Source organism: Gobius niger, assembly GCF_951799975.1.
Source record: "Gobius niger genome assembly, chromosome: 14".
NCBI classification, from domain to species: domain Eukaryota; kingdom Metazoa; phylum Chordata; class Actinopteri; order Gobiiformes; family Gobiidae; genus Gobius; species Gobius niger.
The window spans coordinates 26572271-26595154 of NC_136865.1; the positions used below are offsets into that span (position 1 = coordinate 26572271).

General features: G+C 41.9%; 2 protein-coding genes across 2 annotated transcripts; one reads left to right on the forward strand and one right to left on the reverse strand.

Annotated features, from left to right (window-relative positions):
* Positions 1-62: 62 nt before the first annotated feature.
* Positions 63-6963, forward strand: zbtb22b (zinc finger and BTB domain containing 22b; the record flags this gene model as incomplete). Its single annotated transcript, XM_079570330.1, has 5 exons — positions 63-240; positions 1283-1506; positions 2059-2787; positions 4388-4657; positions 6079-6963. Exons 2-5 carry the CDS (start codon positions 1297-1299, stop codon positions 6961-6963), a joined length of 2094 nt encoding a protein of 697 aa, XP_079426456.1. The 5' UTR covers positions 63-240; positions 1283-1296.
* A 6842-nt stretch (positions 6964-13805) lies between these two features.
* daxx (death-domain associated protein) lies at positions 13806-22237 on the reverse strand. Its single transcript, XM_079570732.1, has 10 exons — positions 21976-22237; positions 21274-21666; positions 20777-20908; positions 20581-20697; positions 18968-19199; positions 18560-18729; positions 17221-17356; positions 16633-17128; positions 15416-15533; positions 13806-14404 (listed from the first exon to the last, which is right to left on the reverse strand). The coding sequence occupies exons 1-10, from the start codon at positions 22216-22218 to the stop codon at positions 14345-14347; spliced, it is 2097 nt and encodes a 698-aa protein (XP_079426858.1). The 5' UTR covers positions 22219-22237; the 3' UTR covers positions 13806-14344.
* Between the last annotated feature and the right edge of the window lie 647 nt (positions 22238-22884).

Consider the following 22884-nt stretch of genomic DNA (forward strand, 5'->3'; position numbering starts at 1 on the left):
TGCACAAATAAGCGCAAATGTCACGCGTCTTCACTTCAATATAATTGGTGCGTTTGTGTCGGCCAAAGTCTGGCTCTGTCTGGAGCCTCGTTAAAGGGGACGCGTCTGTCTGCAGGATGTGACTGAAAGACTGAAGCAAAATGAAGCTCAGATTTACGCTCCCGTGTCGGCTGTCAGGACTGTCTGCCCCTGGTCCCGAGATGCTCATCCTCTCCGACGTCCGTGGTGTCTATTAAAAACGTAAGCAGTGTCGACATCAGTCTGTATTTTTAGAAAGCCGTCTCGGAGCTAACTAGCTAGCATGCTAACTGCACATCTGTAGCGTTCATCGCAGCGTCCGAGCGTCTGGCAGCCAAAAGCAGCATCTTGGAGGATAATCTTCAAGCATCATCGTGTTGGCAGGAAGACAAACTAGTTTTTTAGGCCTGACATGCAACTATTTACTGTTGTCATTTAGCTGTTTGGATAGAAGCTGAAACTTGGGTTTGTACGTGTTGCTTTCAAGGTTTGGAAATAAAGTAAACACGTTTTTGGCTACTGTAAAAAATGTCAACAAAAAAGCAAACAAGCTGATGCTGCGAGCAAGAAGAAATGTCTTGTGTAGTCCGTAGATGTATGGAAAATCCGTGCAGTGTGTGTAATTGGTAACCAGTGTGTATTTACAATAATAATCTGATACTAAACTACGCTTTACATATGGTCATGTCAAATGTGTAGCCAACCAGAAAACACCGCAAAGCAACAAAACAATCCAATATGAAGGTGAGCTGTCGGAAATGAATAATTAATTATCTTGGGTAGTCTTCCTCATTTAAACAGCCTATTGTTACTATTGTTTTTGTTAACAGGCAGCCATTGAGTGTTCGTTTCTAGATGGGGATGAGAGCTAGTCTTGATGATTTGGTTGATTATTTGATATATTTCTCATTGATACTATCTGAAAGAAAACCTACAAATGTTTAAGCTAATAATTCATATTGGTGACAATATCCATTATCCTGTGCCAGGCCACACAGATAGATTACAGATTGTGATGTCATACACTCAGATGGGGGCAAGAGTGTTGTTTCCCCTGCTGATTATTGAGAGAACTATCAACATGTAACACCCACATATTGAACCTGATCATTTATACTGTAGCAGCTGGAGTGAAAAGGGACTGCGCCTCCCTACATTGGTCTAAATGCTAACTCTGCTTTGTGCAAACCGTCAAGCTGGTCATACAGATTATGATTGGAGTCTCATCACCCAGAATGTCATCCCTGATCTCTTTCCTGTGCAGTGTAAGCTCTGCTGATGGAGGTGGGCAGCAGTTGCGCTCCGAGCCGCGCCCCTGGGTCCGCGGTGCAGGTGAGCTTCCCCGCGGTGCAGACCTCGGTGCTGGACTGTCTGAACCGTCAGAGGCAGCAGGGGCAGCTCTGTGATCTCTCCATCCATGTTCAGGACCACGTCTTCAAGGCCCACCGCTGCGTGTTGGCCGCCTCCTCGCCCTATTTTCATGACCAGGTGGGTGCACATGCCCTTAATCACAATTATAGCACATTTATAAACAGTTTGGTGTAATAACAATAAAACTGATACATCGATTTTGCTCCATATGTCTTTATTTAAATTCTTTCATTTCCACTCCAATGCAATGGACGCTGGAGTCCAGATTCGACCAATGGTCCTTATTTAGGACATCAATCTTAAACGTGCACCGTAGTCTAATTCCTTTCGCTTGACTATCGAGTATCCAGTCCCTTGTGTTCATCACACACCATGAGGCTGCAAAAGGATACATTGCAAACCGTTTCAGTGGCATCACAATGTATTTGAATAATGAGGGTACGTATTTGCACTGCTTTCCAAGATAAATCCCTCAGTCAGAGCAGGCGCTGGTCTTGGGTTTGATTCTCAATGGAACCTTTCTCTGTTCCTCCATGTTCTGATTCTGCCCAGTTGTTTGTATAATTTTCTGTATGTGGCCCTCAGTGAAAAAAGTTTGGACACCCCTGGACTAGACACTCCACCCTTTATACCTTTATAATTCTCAGATGAACTGTGTCTGACCTCCAGGTACTTCTGAAGAACATGTCCACAGTCACCATCCCGGCCGTGATGGACCCTCTGGCCTTCGAGAGCGTCCTGAGCTGCGCGTACACGGGACAGCTGCGCATGCTCCGCGACGACATCGTGAACTACCTCACCGTGGGCAGCGTCCTGCAGATGTGGCACATCGTGGACAAATGCACTGAGCTACTGAAGGAGGGGCGGGCTTCGGGAACAGGAGGGGGCTCGAGAGGAGGCAGGGTCCCAAATGAAGATGGTGCCAAAGATGGAGGCGCGTTGGCTAATCCCGGTTGTAGCAGTAGTAACGGGAACAGCGGGGCGGCTAATGAAGGTAGTAGAGATAGTGCCAGTTTTGCCCAGGGAGCATTAGGGTCCATGGACACGCAGCGGGCGCCTCAGTCAATCCATCCGCCCGTGAGCGAGAGCCAGTCGCCCAGCAGCACTAACTACTTCAGCCCCAGGGACGGCAGCGGCTTTGGGGGCAACGCAGCGGCAACAAGCGCTTTGGGTGATGGGGCGGGGTCCAGCAACACGCCCAGCTACTGCGCCCCGTCCGGAGGGGAGGAGGCCTTTCTCATCGAAGAGGAGGATGAAGAGGAGGAGGAGGAAGAGGAGATGATGTATCTCCAGAGGAAAAGAGCGCGAGTCGGTGGCAGCGCCCGGAGGAAGAAAACAGGCTCCATGTCCGAGCAGGAAGTGGGGGTCAGCGACAGCTTTGGCGTGTCGTCATATCAGGTAAATATGAGTCACTGCGCTTGGTTTACCTACAACCATCCATTTCATAAGCCCGGGATGTCATGGTGTTCCAAAGATTTTAATTGTTTTACAGCCAAAGAACAATTCTGACAGTGGGCTATTAACTTAATGGTAAAATCTGACAAATACGTTTACATTTTTCTTCAGTGGTACCTGTTTTGCAGGCAAGCATTGTAGTGTCTCTGAGGCCCCGGACCCCACTTCTTTGTTGATTTTGAGTCAACTTCTTAACCCCCACCTGAAGTGAGCATGTTTTCTTCAGTTTGGCTTTACCCAAGTCTAAAAGCTTCTAGAGAAAAGCGTCATAATAGCAATGAAGACAAGACTGAAAATGTAACAAAAATGGGTCGAAATTGCAAGGATAAAACAACGGAAAAAAAACAATGAAAAGGCAACAAAAATACAACAAAAAACCCAGTGAAAAAAATTACAAAAACACAATAAAAACACAACAAAAAATATGTCAAACTACAAAAACACAACAACAAAAAATAAAAATACACAACAATAAGAACAACGAAACCACGTCCAAAAACCTATGAAAACGCGACAACAACGCTGCTTTTAGGTTTGGGTAAAGCCGAACTGGAGCAAATGCTTTCAGTTAAAGGAACAGGCCACTGTTTTTCCATACTGAGATATGTTCTTACCTGAGGTTCGACGAGTTGATACGTACCTGTCTGGTCTTTGTGCCCGTGGAAGAGCTTGGTCGCTTCCAACTTCACCCCGTTTGGAGCTATAGGAATATACTGGGAGAGGCTAAATGCTAACAACATCTTTGGTCGTTTTGCATGACTGAGCGCACACACAAGACCAGACAGGTACGTATCAACTCGTCTAAGCTCAAGTAAGAACATATCTCAGTATGGAAAAATGGTGGCCTGTTCCTTTAAGAGGTTAAGGATTAAAAACCTTTAGTTAATATATATTAAAATTATATATTATATGGTGAAATTACAGAATGGGAATGTTGCTTTGATTTTATTTTCAAAATAGTCTGTATATTTGATCATTTTGGCAGCATTGTTTTGAGAAAGTTTGATACAGTTACCTTTATTGTTAATTCACACATGCAGTGAATTGAAATTACTTTTTATTTCTCAGTGCAAAAAAATCGAGAGCCATAAAAGAAATCAAGACAACTGCATCTTCATGACTCGAAAAAAGCAGACCTTTCATGACTAACAGAGTCACTTCCCCAGAGCTGTTTGTGACTGAACACGACGGTGCACAGATGTTTAAAATGAGCCTAGATTCTAATCCAGGACAATTAAAATCAGAAAGTAAAACAGCCGTGTGGCACCACTTCAGTCATAAACACAGCTCTGAGGAAGCGGCGTGCCTTGACTTTAGGATGATTTTGACTAAGAACAATAATAAAATGGCAAAAACTATATTTTATAAACACATTTGTGCATGTTGTAATTTATGTAGATGATGTGTAGATGATGCTGTATGTAAAATAAAAATCCTCCATGTATAATTCGTGAAGATATTCCATCATACCCCATGAGTTGCTTATTCTCTCATGAGTTTCCCCGTGATTCCCATGAACTTATGCCGTTGCTCGTCACTACAGGACGGAGAGGAGCAGGCCTTGGCGTCACAGAAGCGTCCCACCTTCTCTCAGCCCAGCATCATGCCTCGAAAACAGTGGGTCGTGGTGAAAACTGAACGCACGGACGACGACGACCTCATCGTGGTGTCGGGAGAAGAAGCGGGAGACGACGAAGAGGACGATGACGAGCGTGAGGCCGAACTGTCCAGAGAAAGAAACGATTTTAACATTTCCAACGTTCGGAGCCTGTCGGAGCTCAGCAACAGGAGTGAACCTGAGATGGAGTCACCGGTGAGTCCTGTCTTTATGTGACCATTTAAAATGCTGAAAGGGCTGCGTAAGGACTAGGGCTGTACTCATTTAATTCCCAAGCTTTAAATTTGGTGGCAGTCAGGTGTAGTTTGTAGTGAATATTCACGCTGCTTTGAGAGTGAGGACCGCCTGAATGAAGTCGCTTAACTGTGGAGCAAAATCTGGGCATGGACTTCTTTTTCTTGAGTAAGAAGTATAATTAAATTATCCCATGAACTTTACAGGGAGCGGGACATCTGCAGCTCGTCTCCATAGAGATGTCGATTAAAGGCAGCCGAGATTTAAGGGTTCGGTCCTCATCCAAATCTGTTGTTTGATTACCCACTGCAGAAATAGCTTTTTTCGAGCTGGTTATTAGGAGCATGTTTTGTATCTTTGGTAACAGCATAGTCCAAAATGTTACACAGTCTGCCTTTAAACTTCTTAGAAAGAATTTTACTCTATCATTATCACAACCTTTCACTGCAAGTGCCACCTTCATAAAGTATTTGACTTCCAACTACCACCAGGCCTGGATGAAGATCAAATCTGGACTGAGCCAGGTCTAAAAAGAGTTTAAAATAGGCTTGAATTGTTCTAAATTACGTCTGAACTGACTGTAAACCATGTCTAAATTATGACAATGCCTAACTTAAATGCATTATTAAAGTATACATTCAGTTATCTTTAATGATAATGAATAAGGACTAAAATAGGAAAGATGAGCCTGAAGTACCACTTGTAAGAACCACTGAACCTAAAGCTGGGGTGGGCAAGCTTGTGTTGTGGAGGGACGATTTCAATCATTGCCAAAACACCAAGGGCCGAACCTCACCATTGTATCCTAAAGTAAAGAACTTTTTGTTTTGCAAATGCCAATGTTTTACATCAGTGGTTCTAAAGTGGTACGGCTTCGGGACCCACTATTACCCCAGGATGACAAGCCGCGACCCAAATAAAATTGTAAATTGTCATATATGGTCTATGACAAAAAAAAGAAAACAGCCCAATGACATTCATTTAGGCTCGTGACCACAGAAAATGGTCCCAACCCACAAGTTGAAAATCATTGTTTTACATTATATGTATATGACCAAGTAACCAACACTATTTACTTTAAGGTATTTGATCTCCTATTTGCATAAAAATATTTCTCAGAATCATCTTTGGGACAAGAGGTTCTGTGTGGAGGGCCGGATTTGGCCCCCGGGCCTGACGTTGCCTACCCCTGACCTACAACTTTTAAACTCTCAATACATTTTTTATTTGTCAAAAGATTCTATGCATTCTAAAAAAATATGCAAAATGTACTTAACTCCTGAAACTGGAGATCTCTTTGCACTGAAGAATTTAAGCATTTTAGGATCCACAGGCTACATGTTTTATCCAGACATTTTACCGTAGATCTGTCCTGTCTCCAGGCGGACTTCTGCGGGACTCCCGAGGACTACCTCAAGTTCGAAGGCAGTTTGATGGAGCAGACGTTGGCGCAGCAGCTGCACGAGAGCTCAGCGGGTCAAATGCAGAGCTCGAACCGCGCCGTGTCTGCTTTACTGGGTCAGGTGCAGTCAGCCGCCGCCGCTCGGGCCCAGCTGTTCCCTCTGGACATGCAGGGCAATCAGATCCTCCTCTACAGCCAGGCCTCTGCCCTGACTGTGGACACGGCTGCGGCGCCGCTCGGGATATCAGGCGGCATGATGCCAGGGGCGGCCTTCAAAAACCCCAACCTGGAGCACGGGGCGGCCCATCTCTCTCTTCAGGGCGCTTTAGACGGAGCGGACAACGGTGGGATGGGAGTTAGCGGCAACGGGGCTTCGGGTAAAGTGTTCATGTGCCACTGCGGAAAGACCTTCACCCACAAGAGCATGCGGGACCGCCACATCAACATGCACCTGGACCTGCGCCCCTTCCACTGCCCCGTGTGCGCCAAGAAGTTCAAAATGAAGCACCACCTGACCGAGCACATGAAGACGCACACGGGGCTCAAGCCGTACGACTGTTTGGGCTGCGGGAAGAAGTTCATGTGGCGGGACAGTTTCATGCGGCACCGCGCCCACTGCGAGAGGAGGGGGGAGGGGGCGGAGGGGGAGCCCAGGGGACGCGGGGGCAGCGACGACGGGGCGGAGATGATGGCGTCGCCTCCTGCGCTCCTGTCCGAAGGCAGGGCCGGCGTGAGCAACGGCATGGCGGCCGCCGCGCTCCTCGGGGCGGTGTCGCAGGGCGCGGGGATGTTCGCGGGTTTGGCGATGGGGCGGGGCCTGTGCGAGGAGGACGAGTGCGAGGTCAATCAAAGCAGCGTGACATAAACCAAAACGATTCAGAAACGGGTGCTTCTTTTTGAGCCTCAGCCAGTGTTGATTTCGGCGACTAAAATGCTTTGTCAGTATTTTCATTTTGCTGAGTAAGATTAGACTAAAACTAAATTAAAAGTGATGGGATTTATGACTATATGGAGTTTAAAAATGTCAAAATTATGTATTTTCCTCCCCCTACATGTTCCAACAATGTCCTAAGGTGTAGAATGAGCCCAGATCTATTCTCCACAACTGCCTCTAAAATCCTGCACTGTCACTCAAAATGGTGTTAATTCCGAATTGCCGTCATGCACAAGCTCTATATAGAAGGTGCAGTTACACGTATGACCTGAGGTGGCAGTAGTGAGTATAAAATGGTGAACTTGCATCTTGCGCCTTTAACTGTGAAACTAATATATGATATAGACTACATGACATAGATTACATGCAAAGTGAGATATGTCAAGCCTTTGTTTGTTATAATTTTGATGATTATGGCTTACAGTCCAGTTTCAAAATATTCAAATTTTATGAGATTTTTAATGTGGGGTTTAATAATTAAAATGATAACAAATAAAGGCTATACATATCTCACTTTGCATGTAATGAGTCTTGATTCAGAAATGAATGCACTTTTTAACGATATTCAAATTTCACCTGTATATTGCAATTTCAAAGTAACTTAAAGTAGTGTAACTCACTAATGTAATATGTAAAACAAACACATTACATTTTTAAAGCTGTAAAAATATAGATTATATTACCATTTTAAAGTAACTTGCCCAACACTGTAAATCTCATACTATCTCAAAGCTGATCACTGACAAGTACCTTTTTCTTCGAACTCTCCTAAAAATTGCGATGGGACTGATATGTTACCTTTTCAAAAACATGTGAATAACATTTAAAGAAGCTGCAGCTGTTATTTTGAGAGAGAAATGGTTTGTTCAGGGTAAATCAGTGTAAAATAAACAAAAACAGTTCAGTTGAAATCACATTACTAAAATGTCTTGATACCTGTAAAAATGAAAAGTGACCGTTTGAAAAAGCTTCATAAGGAACAGGTCTGTGCTTTGTTCATGTGGGAGACGCTCCTTAAAGGGGCTAGATGCAAGTTAGCCATTTAATACTCACTACTGCCACCTCAGGTCATGCATGTAACTGCACCTTCTATATTAAGCTCGTGCATGACGGCACTTGGACCCAAATGAACACCTTTTTGAGTGACATTGCAGGATTTTAGAGGCAGTTGTGGTAAATATGTCTGGGCTCATTCTACACATTAGGACATTGTTGAAACATGTAGGGGGAGGGAAATACTTAGTTTTGACATTTTTAAACTCTGTATAGTCCCTTTAAAGCAGAGGAACTTAATGAGATATGTTTGAAGACAATACTATGAATGCAAAATTAACCCAGTTAATTGTAGATTTAGATACTTGAACTAAAAAGATCTGTTTGATTAAATCTTGACACAAACATTTCAGGTTGTCAAAATGAACACTGGCCTCATCTTTGTTCCTTCTGACTCGTTGATCTACTCGAGTGCAGTGCTCCTGGTGACCTCTCGCTTGCGTTTTTTGGTGGTAAGATGTTGTACGGACAGTTTTTAGATTTCTATTTTCGTCGTGAAGTGTCTGTGCTCAACCTAATACCCACAATTCTATTCAGAAACCTCAGCCTGGACAAGTGGCCTCACAACAGTGGACCTCCTGCCTCAGTATTTCATGAATGTGTTTTAAGAGGAAACCAAAAACACTTTTTAAGCTGAAGATGCAGCACGTGGAAACGAATGATCTTTCAGTTTCCTGTGACGACTGCAGCATTTTACGTTTTCAGTTTTATACTGGAGTTCCTGCAGTGTAGATGTTTCTTCAAGTTCTTAATTTGTATCTAAAATATCACTCACTGTCACCTGTAATCAAAACACTATTCAACAGAAATGCAGTTTATCTCCTGTTCCCAAAGTGGGGTTCGGGGCAATGCAGTGGGGCCCCCAAAGCTTGTGTCTATAAAGCAAGTACATTTAAGGTGACATGGTTCAAAAATTTAAGAAAAAATATTAAAAATAATTGATTTTCAAAGGAAATTTGTATGTATTTGCTAAAATGTTCTTTAAAACAGTTTCAGCTACAGTTTATATGTATTTTAAGATGTGGAATAATGACATTTCTTTGAATGAGTAAATTATTAATATTAATTATTTGTATTGATGAAGGAGCAATGTGAATGTCTGCTCTACATCAGTGGTTCTCTGCAAAGTCTTACATTATAACTGAAAAGCCTGAAACCACTGCTCTAAATGTATTGCTAGTATTTTCAATAGAATTTTACATTTCTCCACTTGACTCATTCTACTAAAATCTCCAGTGTGCCATTGACCACTTCAGTAATCTTTAGGAGAAGTGCACAGTTAAACGGGTAAAGGATGTTATTGCCTTCTGTGAAGGTCAGATTTGCAGATTTTACACTGAGCTCCGAGTGGAGCAGGGTCCAACTGCTGTTGATTATCGGCAAATTACTTCAGTTTTTTCCTCTCAGTTCATTGCTCTATTTCTACTATGAGCTGAACATAGAAAAGCTATTTGAGGGTGTCATGAGTCGAAAACAATCGAATGTCCTCAATATAGAGACTGTTTGAATGTACTGGGCAAGAGCTTGTCTATATTTTACATAAAAAATGAAGTTCTGTTTCAACCTCAACTGGACAGTGTTTATGAATAAGCTTAACTCATGGACATTTTGATTGAGTCTCACCTCAAGCCCAGTTATAATCCGTACCGTGTTTTGTATTAGCAGAACATCTGTTTATTATAGAGTAAGAGTTTAGACTGAACTGTGGCCATGTATTTTTATATAATCCTCATCGAAAAGACCGACTGATTGTTCAAACCATAATTACCTGTCAGCATATTTAAACTATTCTGTGATACTAATACTGTAACATCGACACAGTGACATTCACCTGTATAACACTGTTAAAATGAATAAATTATTTGTTGCCAATAAGTCCAAGATGCTTTTTTTGTATTTTGCATTGTTCACTTTTCCCATTTCACTTTCTCAAAAAAAAATCAGGCTACATGGCAACAATTATGGACTAAAAACTACATTTGGACAGTGTTCTGCTGCACACATAGTATTATATTCTTCTATTATATTTTTAGCTCATTTTATACTATTTTATACTACTAAGAATTTTACAAGCATTTCCTTATATACTTATCCCCCACCCGAACCGAGCACATTCTCCAGTTTGGCTTTACTCAAATCTGAAGGCTTCTTTAAAAAAACTGTCAATGTAGCAACAAAAAAAACGATTAAAAAAGGGGGAAAAAGTGACATGGCAACAATGCGATGAAAAAGATAAACTTAGATGAGTGTTGTAGGTCTTAGCTTTCAAATGAGACGTTACTACAGGCTGGAGAAAATGCACTGGGTTAAGTTGGGGGTTAAGAGGTTAATAAACTTAACAGAGCTCATATCGAGACAAACCAGAAATGGTCATCACTGCATTTTGGTTCGACTAAACTTCTCATTCAATATATTTTGCTTATTTTGTAACAGCAAGTGTTTGGGTTTGAACAGGATTTGTCAGTGATCGATCAATAAAGTATCTATCTTATCTATGAAGAGGCTATAAAAATGACCATAAGATTGTAAACTTAAGCATTAGTGGTGCACAGCCCACAATGAAAAGTGTAATTTAAAGTGATAGTCTGTAAGTTTAAAGGAATATTTCAGGATTTTTGACATGGGGCCTCATTTCCTAGTTATCCAGAGTGTTGTTGATTTCTGGAGATTTTTTTTTTGTAATTCATGCAGTTCTTATGTTTGAAGAGTTTCGTGGCGCTAGGCTAATGCAAGGCTAGCGCATTTCTATGGTATCAGCTAGCCTGCATTAAAAACAGTCTGACCCGCTCCACAGAGCACCTGAGGCAAATCACTTATAACACCAGACTAACCATATAAATGTCTGTGTTGATAGAAAATAGTCTCTCATGCAAGGTCAGTTATATTCCAAAAATTACTCAGATCACTCCGCCGCCGCGTAGCTTATACAACAACGAAGCTGATGCTGCTCAAATATAAGGTATTTAAATGCAAAATGGTTAAAATCACTCATCGACACAGACATTTATATGGTTAGTCTGGTGTTATAAGTGATTTGCCTCAGGTGCTCTGTGGAGCCGGTCAGACTGTTTTTAATGCAGGCTAGCTGATACCATAGGAATGCGCTAGCCTTGCACTAGCCTAGTGCCACAAAACTCTTCAAATATAAGAACTGCATGAATTACAAAAAAAATATCTCCAGAAATTAGCAACACTCTGGATAACTAGGAAATGAGGCCCTATGTCAAAAATCCTGAAGATCCTAGATTGTATATATAATTTACCGTCTGGGCCTGCATTTGACCTAAATTAACGCAAGTCATTTTTTTTGTAAAGTCCCTCCCTTTTCTGATCCGCACCCAATCAGAATCCCTGGTGCCATCCCTTTGACCAATGAGACGGGCTTTCCTGTGACCAAACCAGTCAGCTTCTCACTTTGCAATCTGCAGACAGACGATTAACAGATCTACTTTCAAGAAACCACACGACGATGCATAAAAAAGTAAATTATTTATTTCCCTAAAAATTTTAAAAAGATTCACAGTCGATGCTTCCTCTGCGCTGTAGCACCTGGTATCACTGAAGCCAACTACAAAAACGCTTAAACCAACATAAATGAAAATAAAGTCGACTGAGTGGTCAACAAAGAACAAAACACTTTTTCCTAGGCTTTTATGGCCAGTTCCAGATGGTTGTGTTTGAGTAATATCAATAAAATATGGTTTCGGTTTTAGCTATTTACACAATTACCCAAAGTGATGTGCACAGAGCAGTTGTATTTTATACGTAAAAGGCACTATACCTGATTTTTTGTTTTGACTTCCTTTAGTGTATTGTAAACACACTGCGCATCTAATTATAAAACAACTTGCAGGCGAGTTTTCAAGCATTTGCGTGACCCTAAAATTGTGAAATGTGCCGATAAACCTTTCCCTGTGGAGAATTAGGACACTACAAACATTTTAGGAAAGTTAGAAGTGAGTTTAAACCACAGCTAACAGTATAATTTGGTGGCTTCCCCTGTCATTGTCGCAATTAAAAAACAAAACAGGTATAGGGCCTTTCATTAAGCAGTTTCGTTAAATGTACCTTTTCCCAAACGGCAGAGAAGACGTCATTCAACAACTTGCAGCAGCAGAAAACAATCACACATTTATGTCTGAAACTCCCCCATGTACCAAGATACATGTACACATTAACAGTATATATATCAAGCTTGGTATGAACAAAGTAGCCAAGGCTAAAAAAAGACCTTGACCATCATTTGTTGCACATGTGAGAGTTTGTCAATGCAGGACATAAAGACTGAACCCCAACCACGCACAACATCCAAACTTGAATAGGTTGCATTCATGTCGATCATTTATCAAAAAGGGTAGAAAGAAACAGTTTAAAGCGCGTTTGCCAGGGAATGGGATCTACACATTAACAATATTAATCTAGAGTCTTAAAGGGACTAGATGCAAGTTGGTGATTTTATACTCACTACTGCCACCTCAGGTCTTTTGCGTAAGTGCAGGTTCTGTATTAAAGGGATATTTCAGGATTTTTCACATAGGGCCTCATTTCCTAGTTATTCAGTGTTGCTGATTTCTGGAGATATTTTTTTTTGTAATTCATGCAGTTCTTATATTTGAAGAGTTTCGTGGCTCTAGGCTTGTGCTAGGCTAACGCATTTCTATGGTATCAGCTATCCTGCATTAAAAACAGTCTGACCCGCTCCACAGTGCACCTGAGGCAAATCACTTATAACGCCAGACTAACCATATAAATGTCTGTCGAAAGAATAATTTTTGAAATATAACTGACCTTGCATCACATGAATGATCGCATTTTGAGGGACTATTTTCTAGCAGATCACTCCGCCGCTGCCTAGCTTATACAACCACGAAGCTGATGCTGCTAAAATACAAGGTATTTTAAATGCAAAATGGTTAAAACTATTCTATCGACAGACATTTATATGGTTAGTCTGGCGTTATAAGTGATTTGCCTCAGGTGCACTGTGGAGCGGGTCAGACTGTTTTTAATGCAGGCTAGCTGATACCATAGAAATGCGCTAGCCTTGCATTAGCCTAGCACCACGTAACTCTTCAAACATAAGAACTGCATGAATTACAAAAAAAAATATCTCCAGAAAATAGCAACACTCTGGAAAACTAGGAAATGAGGCCCTATGTCAAAAATCCTGAAATATCCCTTTAAACTCGTGCATGACGGCACTTCGGACCCGAATTAACAACTATTTGAGTGACCGTGCAGGATTTTAGAGGCAGTTGTGGTGAACAGGTCTGAGCTCATTCTACACATTAGGACATGGCTGGAACATGTAGGGGGAGGAAAATGCTTAATTTAAACATTTTTAAACTCCGTATAGTCCCTTTAAAGTCCTGTTGGCTGACAATAATAAATCCAGAAACAAATATCTCGTAACTGGAATAATTTTGATTTTAATTTTCCTGATGTGAACTCTGGCGGTAGTTCTTCACATTACCGTGATAGCATTGCTCACTCTCATAAACGTATCAGGGGACGTCACAAACGCTTTAGCAAAGTTAGGAATCAGTGTGGATTTTGACAACATATTTCTATTTACTTCTAGCCAAACAATTCTTTGCTTTTAGACATATTTAATTGTGCTGCTTCACGTTTTCTTCTCACATGAACAAAGCACAGACCTGTTGGCAGTGCAAGCATTACATAGAGGCTCCTTCAAACTGTTTATTCCTGGAAGCTAAAATTATTTTACTCCCCTCTTTTCATTTCTATTCAGTTTTTACAGTTCTACAAAAATATCTGGGTATTTATCTATTTTTTTATTAAGTTTTAGAACAACATTACTTTGACTAAAACAAAAAAAACCTTTACATTGTACCATCACTTTTGGATCCTCGCGGGGACGAAAAAAGGTCTTCTGACACAACACAGAAGGCTACAACATGTGGCAATTTAAAAATATCTCGTATATAGTGATAGCTCGGATTAAAGAGGCGATCTTTAGCAGCAGATTGTTCCAAACCATTTTGCTCCAATCTATTTAAATCACATGCCTCTTAGATATTATGTGAAGGCAACCTATTCAAGCCCTTTAAAAAAATAAGACATTGATATTAGGCACTGGTTTATTGAAATCCCTGCAGTAGCCCATAAAAACATCAACAGGGTTTTTACAAAACGGCTGTGATTTATTTACATTACCTCATGAAGAAAACCTAGAAAAAAATAAAATAAAAACGAATACCATAAAAGATCTTGCGACATTTGGAGAAAGTTTATCGAGTCACTCAGAGTCCGAGAGCACAATGACTTCCTGAGGGTCGCACTGTGTGGCCACATTGACCTGAAAAAGAAGGAAGAAGACGAGGGTTAAGGCTGGTGTTTGTTTACAGCATTTATACAGGTTTCAGCAAATCAAATATAATGTTTTTTAATGCCGCCAATCCAAAAGCAAACTGGACACAACACAATCATTCAGGACATTTATGTTTACACTGCGTTCCAAATTGCCGTTTGGATGAAAACTGCCTCCCACCCTCATGTTTTTTTTGTTGAGGCTCCAAAGGTTCTCAATAGGGTTGAGGTCAGGGGAGGAGGGGGTCCACATCATGAGTTTCTCTCCTTTTATGCCCATAGCAGCCAGTGATGCAGAGGTATTCTTTACAGCATGACATGATGCGTTGTCATGATGGAGATGATCTTGTCAGGGAAAGCACGGCTCTTCTTTTTGTAGCATAGAAGACAGTGGTCAGTCCATTTTCACATCTTCAGGGAGCCTAAAAGGGCTGACCAACTCTCTCCCCATGATTCTTGCCGAAAAACATGACTCCGCCCACTCCTTACTGACGTCACAGCCTTGTTGGGACATTGTGACCATAGGATATATAGGAAGTTTAAAGCAGGCAAATACGGCTCTCCATTACCGGTGACACAGGGGCACAAGTTTGTTGCCTGGAGTTATGTTTACATTTCCGGCGTTATACTAGTGTACAGGTGATAAACGAGACCAGATAAGTTGTGACAGATTTATTTTGAAATACACAGGACCTTCTTTCGTCATGAGACCCGACTTCCTGTTTGGCTTGTGTTTTTTCCCTCAGCTTGATCCGCAGTGCTCAAATAGACTCCTTGCAGACTTTTTCCATTGCAGGTAAGCGGACCCGGACTTCACAGAGCAGTGCGAGTGTGCAACATTGGTTTTAATGCATTTTTTAAGATTGCGGAGGCCGTACCAGACCCTAACCGGATTTAATGTGAGCCCAGTGTAAGTCAGTGAAACCCAAATGTCAGACCTCCGCTCTGCACACGACTGAGCTAAACATGTGGATAAAACTATATATTAGAGAGTGCCCACCTTGTTCTTTTTTGGAGGTGGCGTTGACTGGGAGCTGCTGACGTACGGAGGAGTCTCGGCTCGAGTTATAGGCGGCGGAGAAACACAAACATCCATGTCCAGGGAAATATCAGCGTCACTACGGGGAGAAACAAACAGCAATGCATTTGTGAAAGCTCTCTCTATACAAGCAGAGATTACGACACAAGAACTGTCTACTAAGAGGTAACAGTAAAGAATCAACTAAACCTTTGTCCTCTTTCACTACATTGCAAAATCTCAGTTTGAATCTCCATGTTATCTCCAAAATAACATGTCATATAGGGAGGTCGTACACCTTTAAAGAAAGGTTGTTCTGATTTTAGAGATGAAATTGGGTCGTTCAAAATAGAAGCAAGTGCAGGAGCATAAACATCTGTTGTGGCTGCCTTTTTAAGTCAGGAAATTGTTTTATTCATAAGTTCTTCACTGAGCCCTTAAAGGAGCTATCCTTGATTTTTTTAATTTTCTGTATTGGAATAAAATTTGTTTTGTTTGTATTTGGTAAAAGCAGACATTTATCCAAAAAACACTGGTTTTAAAGCCTTTTAAACAGTCATAAAATGTCAGGCTAGTAGGCATTTTTTTACAGTGAAGTGACAGTTTTCCTCCCTGAAAGTTGTGAAACCTGGTTTAAACTCAGTCCTTGTGACACATTTTGATGTTGTAAATGCATTAGGAAAGTTTGAGATGAATTTGAACCAGAAAATAGCAATTTGAAATTTGAGTGACCCTGTTTCTTTGTACAATCAGGTATAGCTCCTTTAAGGAAATTTGTCTGTATTTGATGCATCCTTCAACGCTGCTGTTGCAACTATAAGTAGCAGTGGGCGACTGCACAAAGCGCAAAGAGAACCATTTCCATCAGCCAGGGCTGCCAAGTATCAGTGTCCAAACCTCAGAGCATCTTAAAAAATAAAATGGCCAAAACCAGCGGGAACATAAGGCAGCCGGAATTCATTTACCTTGAACACGAGGTTTTGTCATTCAAAATGTTATCGAATTTACAAAGAAATCAGAACAGACGAATGTAAACACATGTTCCTAATCATCACCAGCTTTTTAGCCTCTCATCTTCCCCTTGGTCTCTATGTCACATACAGCTGGTCTCACCTCCCCTTGTGCACCTTTCTTTTCATTCTTGCTGAAACGCATCACCGACTTCACCTTCAAAACCCATCATTAACCCTGACATCTACCTGCCGCATTTGACGGTGTGCTTGGCCTTTGTCAACGTCATGTCCTCCCTCTTCCTCTTCTGCGAGCGTGTCGTCCGGGGCGTATCCATGGGCGACGTGCCGACGGAGGCCGCGTGCTTTTCCCCCGCTGCAGGCTTCTTCGAAGTCACACCGTTCTCCGTGACCGCCCCATTGTCCGCAGTGTTTTTGCCTTTCATGGGAAGGATGGAAACCTCCTCCTGCTGGTTGTTGGTGGTGGTGGAGGATTCGGCCATCCCGTTGCTGAGAGGCCGCTGCTCGTTGCTGGGCACCGACTGGCTGGGGCTGTCCGGGGGTGAGGAGGTGGAGAGGGGTGTGGTGGGGGACTTGCTCTGCTGGGACAGCGGGCTGAGGTCACTGGGCTCGTCCCCGTCCCCGTCCCTCTCGCTCGCGGAGACACTGGGAGGCATCTGATCCTGGTCTTCTTCGTTGTCCACGGCCTGCTCCGCCTCGTTGGTGTCCTCATCACTCGCGCCCTCTGAAAATAAAGAGTGAAATATTAAAAACACGTGAGGCGCAGCAAACAGCAGAGGCGGTGCAGGAAAAGCAACCTCATCTCATTCTCCTGACCTGTCAAGTCGAGCTGAGTGCTGGCCTCTATCTCCTCTTCGATGTCTGGATCTGACGACTGGTCTTCTTCATCATCCTCTTCCTCTTCTTCCTCAACTCCATTGGCCTCAGCTTCTTGATTCTTCGATGCATTTCCCTAAGGTGACACACAGAGGGCAAATCAATTTGATTTAAAAATAGAGTTGATAGGTCAAATTGATTCATATTTAAAAAAAACTTAAAACTTATAGATTTGTTGTCATCAGTTAGAGAAAGGGTTTGCCTTTGCAATTCTGTTTATGTTGATGCACTTTAAATAATATTTTTAAAATATACTTACAGTTCGCAGTTAATCTGTTTTAAATGGGGGGGAATTGAATTGGAAATCGAGTTTATAAAAAATAACAGATTTTTAAAAATAAAAAGCGCAGATTTTGGGGGATTTTTTTTTCAGCTCTACTCGCAATATAGGTCCCCTTTTATCGAAAAACAACACATTCAATTTTGTGTAACTAGATCGTGTGAAGGCTCACGCAACTGTATTTAAATAGGGAAAACGTGGAACAGCTTGGTAGCTTCTAACTTCAACCAAGTTTGGAGCTATACCTTTGCTGGGAGTGGCTAAATGCAACATTTGCATGACTGAGCGCACACACAAAGACCAGACGCACCGACTCGTCTAAGCTCAGGTAAGAACATCTCAGTATGTAAAAACGGTGGCCTGTTCCTTTGAAAATAAAATATTTATTGTATTGATTAATTTATTGATATAGGAAAAAAAGCTAAATATTTGGACAATAAAAAAGTACAAATTACAAATGGTGGTGCCCCCTTCTGACCAGCCCTCACACCTGCACGGCCTGATGACATCATCACACAGCGCTGTTTTGATGTCGGCCAAAAATTATTTGCCATTAGCACGAGAAATGCGAAGGGAACAAAAATAATCCAGCTGCATGAATTGATGCGAGTTTGCTTTAGTGAGATTTGCTCGTCCCCGTCCCCGTCCCTCTCGCTCGCGGAGACACTGGGAGGCATCTGATCCTGGTCTTCTTCGTTGACTTTTCTGAGAAGCTAAACTTCTGTTCTTTCAGCAAACGTGAGCAAGTATCAGTGGTGTCGTCACAAGAGCTACTTATTAATATTGTTCGTTCATCACGCAGTGCTGATAGTTCAACAAACAAGGAGCTTCCTCTGCTTCGGATGGACTAGCAGGAGGGCATCCTTAATAATACTTTTTTTCTTGATTATGCAATTTTTGCAATCGTTTAGTGTAATAATCGAAACTGTAATGGAATTTCGATCTGAAATGTCAGGAAGCTTCCTGCTGTGAGGTGACTGAGCCAGCAGCTGTGTGTACCTCTTTATTCGACTTGTCCCTCTCAGAGCGTTTCACCCTCTCTTGCTCCTCAGTGTCCTCCTGCTTGGACGTGTATTTGGAGATGACTTCGTCTAAACGGTTAATGGCGACCTCCCGGTTCGATCTGAGTTTTCTCTGGAGGGAGGGGTCCTCGAGAGCCGGGTCTGACGCTTTAGAAAGATAAATGAACAATGAGTTTGCAATACGGCTGAAAACCCATAAGTTCAGTCACTCTTTGACCTTGTAGCAAATGGAGTACCAGAGTTCTACTGCAATTTTCGAAAGATTGTTTTTTACACCTTTAGATCTAGGGCTACAGAATATTGAAAAACGTGCAATATGTGATAACGAAAATGATTGCATTCTACACATTCAGAAGCAAATAAACACTTTTAGTCATCTCCTCACTGGGTTTGTAGGAGTCCGTGAGATGTGAGCCAAAGTTGTACACCAGGTCCAAGTGCCGTCTGTCCTGGATGCGACCGGCCGTTTCCCTAAAGGCCTCCTTGGCGATCTCGTTGAGCTGTTTGCGGGGCAGGCGCAGGTTGTGGCGCTCGTTGGCCCGGAGCACCACCTGCAGGATGTCCTGGTAATCGGGAGCGTCTATCCGAGCCTCTGAGCTGTTGATGAACTTCTCAATCTGAAAACAAAAGGGGTTTGCAGAGTAAAGTGGAGGACTATTGATCGTTTCGACGTCATAAAACTAGTTATTGTGACATCCAACACATAAAATTACCCAAAACGCCTTCAGACAATGTTCACAATTCAGTTCAGTTCTAGTTATACATCCCTGAGTCTTGTCCTATTCGCAAAATTATGACGTCATGAGCCAGAGTTTTTAAGGCTGTGCAGCTGACTAAGTATAAATTAAATTGTAATTTAACTATGGACAGTCTCATCAGCTCTCAGCCTCTCAGAACAGCTCAGTGGAGAATGAACTTTTTTTTAGGATCGTTTTGGCCCGTAGGATTATTGAAAAGGACAGCACAGGGTGAAAAGTGAGGAGAGATATTCAGCAAATTAGTTTAAGTCGGGACTGAGGACAGAATTCATGCAGCTGCCTTAACCTCTTAATCCCCACCTGAACTGAGCACATTACCTCCAGTTGGGCATTACCCAAATCTAAACTGATGGAGCGACAAAAACACGACCAAAAAAAAAAACTACAGAAACAGGACAAAAATGTGACAACAAAAACTATAATAACAAGACAAAAAAACTGCCAAAAAAAGGAAGAAAACGCAACAAAAGTGCTTCAAAAACAACAAAAAAGGTTAGATCAGTTTTGAGGGTTTTAGCTTTCAAATGAGGTTGTAAGCTCCAGTTGAGAAGCTTTTAGATTTGGATAAAGCTGAACTGGAGATAATGTGCCCAGTTAAGGTGGGGGGTAAGAGGTTAAACACTAGACCACTGGCCGCACAGACTTTAGACTTTTGATAAATAATATGAAAACTGCTGGCACAAGAGTGGAAAGCATCAATGTATAGTTTAGGCTGAAGTTTGTTTAAAATATCTACATTGTACTATATGTTCACACAAGTAAAAGATATTGTGTTTAATTGAGATTGGACAACTAGGTTAAAGGTAACAGACAAAATATGAAAACTAACCATACAATTGGTAATGCTAATATCAAGCCCCTTAGTTAAAGGAACAGGCCACCGTTTTTACATTCTGAGATATGTTCTTACCTGAGCTTAGACGAGTTGATGCGTACCTGTCTGGTTGTTTTGCGAGCCCTCTGTACCTATGTATCAACACGTCTAAGCTCAGGTAAGAACATATCCCAGTATGGAAGAACTGTGTGCCCCCAGTCACGCAAAAAGACCATAGATGTTGTAAGCATTTGGCCTCTTCCAGCATATTTCTATAGCTCCAAGCGGGAGTGAAGTTAGAAGCGACCAAGCTCTTCCACGGGCCTAAGACCAGACAGGTACGTATCAACTCGTCTAAACTAAGAACATATCTTAGTATGGAAAAACAATGGCCTGTCTGCTAGTCAACACACACAAAAATCTCACCCTCTTGTTGATCTCTGGATATCGGGAGCCGCGGTAATCGATGCGTTGTTCTAACACTCGCCCAGTTAAAGTCCCGCAGTCCTTAATTTCACACAGCTTCTCATAGATCTTCATCATCTAGAAACACAAATCGAAAAAGAAAGTAAACACACAATCCCGAAAGTAAAAGCCCATGTCAGCTCCAGTCTCTCCTGACCTTGCGTTTAAGTTTGTGCTCCTGGATGTAAAGAGAGTCCTCCGCACCGAGGTCGTCCAGACTCAGTTCGGCTTCTTGAAGGCGACGGATCTCTTCATTGTAAACCTTTAGCAGATTTTCCAAGTATGCGATCTGGAAGACGTCACACTTGCATGTTATTCTTGTCTACTGCTAAAGAGGTCTTTCTTTACCTGCTTACACGTAGACATTTGCATTGCTTATCAGTCTTCATAATGTTTGCATAGTGTTAACGCCACATTATTTAATTCATGTAAAACAAAAACCAGTGCATGTGAAGGCGAGTATTTTCCGCTCCAGCTGGTATTATATACTGTAGGATTATTGTAAGGTAAAATAGTAGGGCTGGAACAATTTGTCATGGTATAACACATATCACAATCTATCGGAAACAATGAGCTTTGTATTGCGATACAGTACTAATTCAGAAAGGAACTGTTATACCTTTCCCTACAGTAGCTTCAGGTTTCATGACTGACCTGTTTCCTTGACTTTTTTTTAGCTTTTCTGCCCGTTTCAGGGTCCTCATTGACCCCCGAGGTAGACGGCTGCTCATCCTCCGCTGCAGCGCTTGCTCCTGCCTTGCCCTCTGTCTTTGGCTGATCCAAGGAAGCAGATTGTGATGTTGGGGCTTCGGGTTGGGCGAGACTCTGCCTCTTCTTGATGCCATGCTGCCGCAGCACCGTGCACAGTTCATTTATGTAGACAAAGGTTTTCGAGCGATTGGCCTGAGCACGAGTTAAACATCGTCCCAAGACGTTTCTGAATTCCACCGATGTCAGAAAAGTGGGTGAAGCCTTGGCGTGTTTAGTTTGGAGAAAGGTAATCACTTCAGGGCAGTCCTGGGTTTGTGCTGTACAGTACTCTACAAACTAAAAGACAGAAAAGATTATTAAATTGCTTAGATACACAGATACAGAAAGAAAGGACAGTGAATTTCTGTAAATGTTGAGGCAAAAGGACAGTGTTGTAAGGTCGGTAACAGGCCAAAGCGTGACACAGTGAAAGCCAAAGCCTATTAAAAATAATAGTGTATAAATTAGCCAAAGTCTTCATCATGTTGCACGCACATTGTTCTTGCTATCTGCACTTTATTGTGTACTGTAGAGGATCTGTTCTCATAAGTGAATGTCTTGAGATGAACTGTCTGAGGAGTGAAGTTCAATCTAAAACAAACCAACCTCCGTGAACAGCTTCTCGTTCTCCGCTTTAATAACATGCGTCTCTCTCTTGGATGATGCGAACGGGGAATGTATGATGTGGGTGGGAGAGGATTGCTGAGCTTTGAGCGGAGAGACGTGTTTGACATTTTTCTGTGAAGAACGTCTGGACACAGCGGTCGAAGGCTGAGGAGTCATCTCTTCTTCATCGTCATCATCGAGGACTACAATTTTATCCGCCAACGAGGCAGGAGCCACTGCCATCGGAAAGTTGGTTGATACAGTGGCGTCTGTAAAGAAGAGATAAGAGGTCGAGGGCTGATTAGCACCGACCAGGGGGGGCCAACCTATCAGCTCAGTGGCCCCTGTGGCGACTCTTTCTCAAATATTACTTCATGGATTTACTGGCCACAATTTAATTTGCTATTCCTTTTTTTTTAACTTATCTTTATTGAAACAGTGTTAATTTTGACAGCATATTTTTATCTAGTTTTAGCCTTTTGACTAAAACGTCATTTAATTTTAGTCACGATTGAGTCAAATAATTCTTTAAATTTAAGTCATGTTTTAATCGACTCAATTTAGGGATAATTTAGTCAACTTTGCCTTTATATTCATCTTAAATCGATGTCCCCTGCTTCATGTTTGTTCTCCACATGAACAAAGCACTGACCTGTTCCTTTGGCCGTGAATTTAAATGATACGAGGCTCTTTCTAAAGTTTGGATGATTTCAGTCTCTTCTCTTCATTTTGCCTTATTTTAGTTGACGAAAATATCTGGAAATTTGAATCATAGTTTTAGTCTCATTTTAGCCAAATTATTACTTACTGACTAAAATTATGACAAAATCACCACTGTGTTAAAATAAACCTGTTGATGGTTTTACATTCATTTTTGCTGTATATTACAACAAAACAAAACATGTGGTA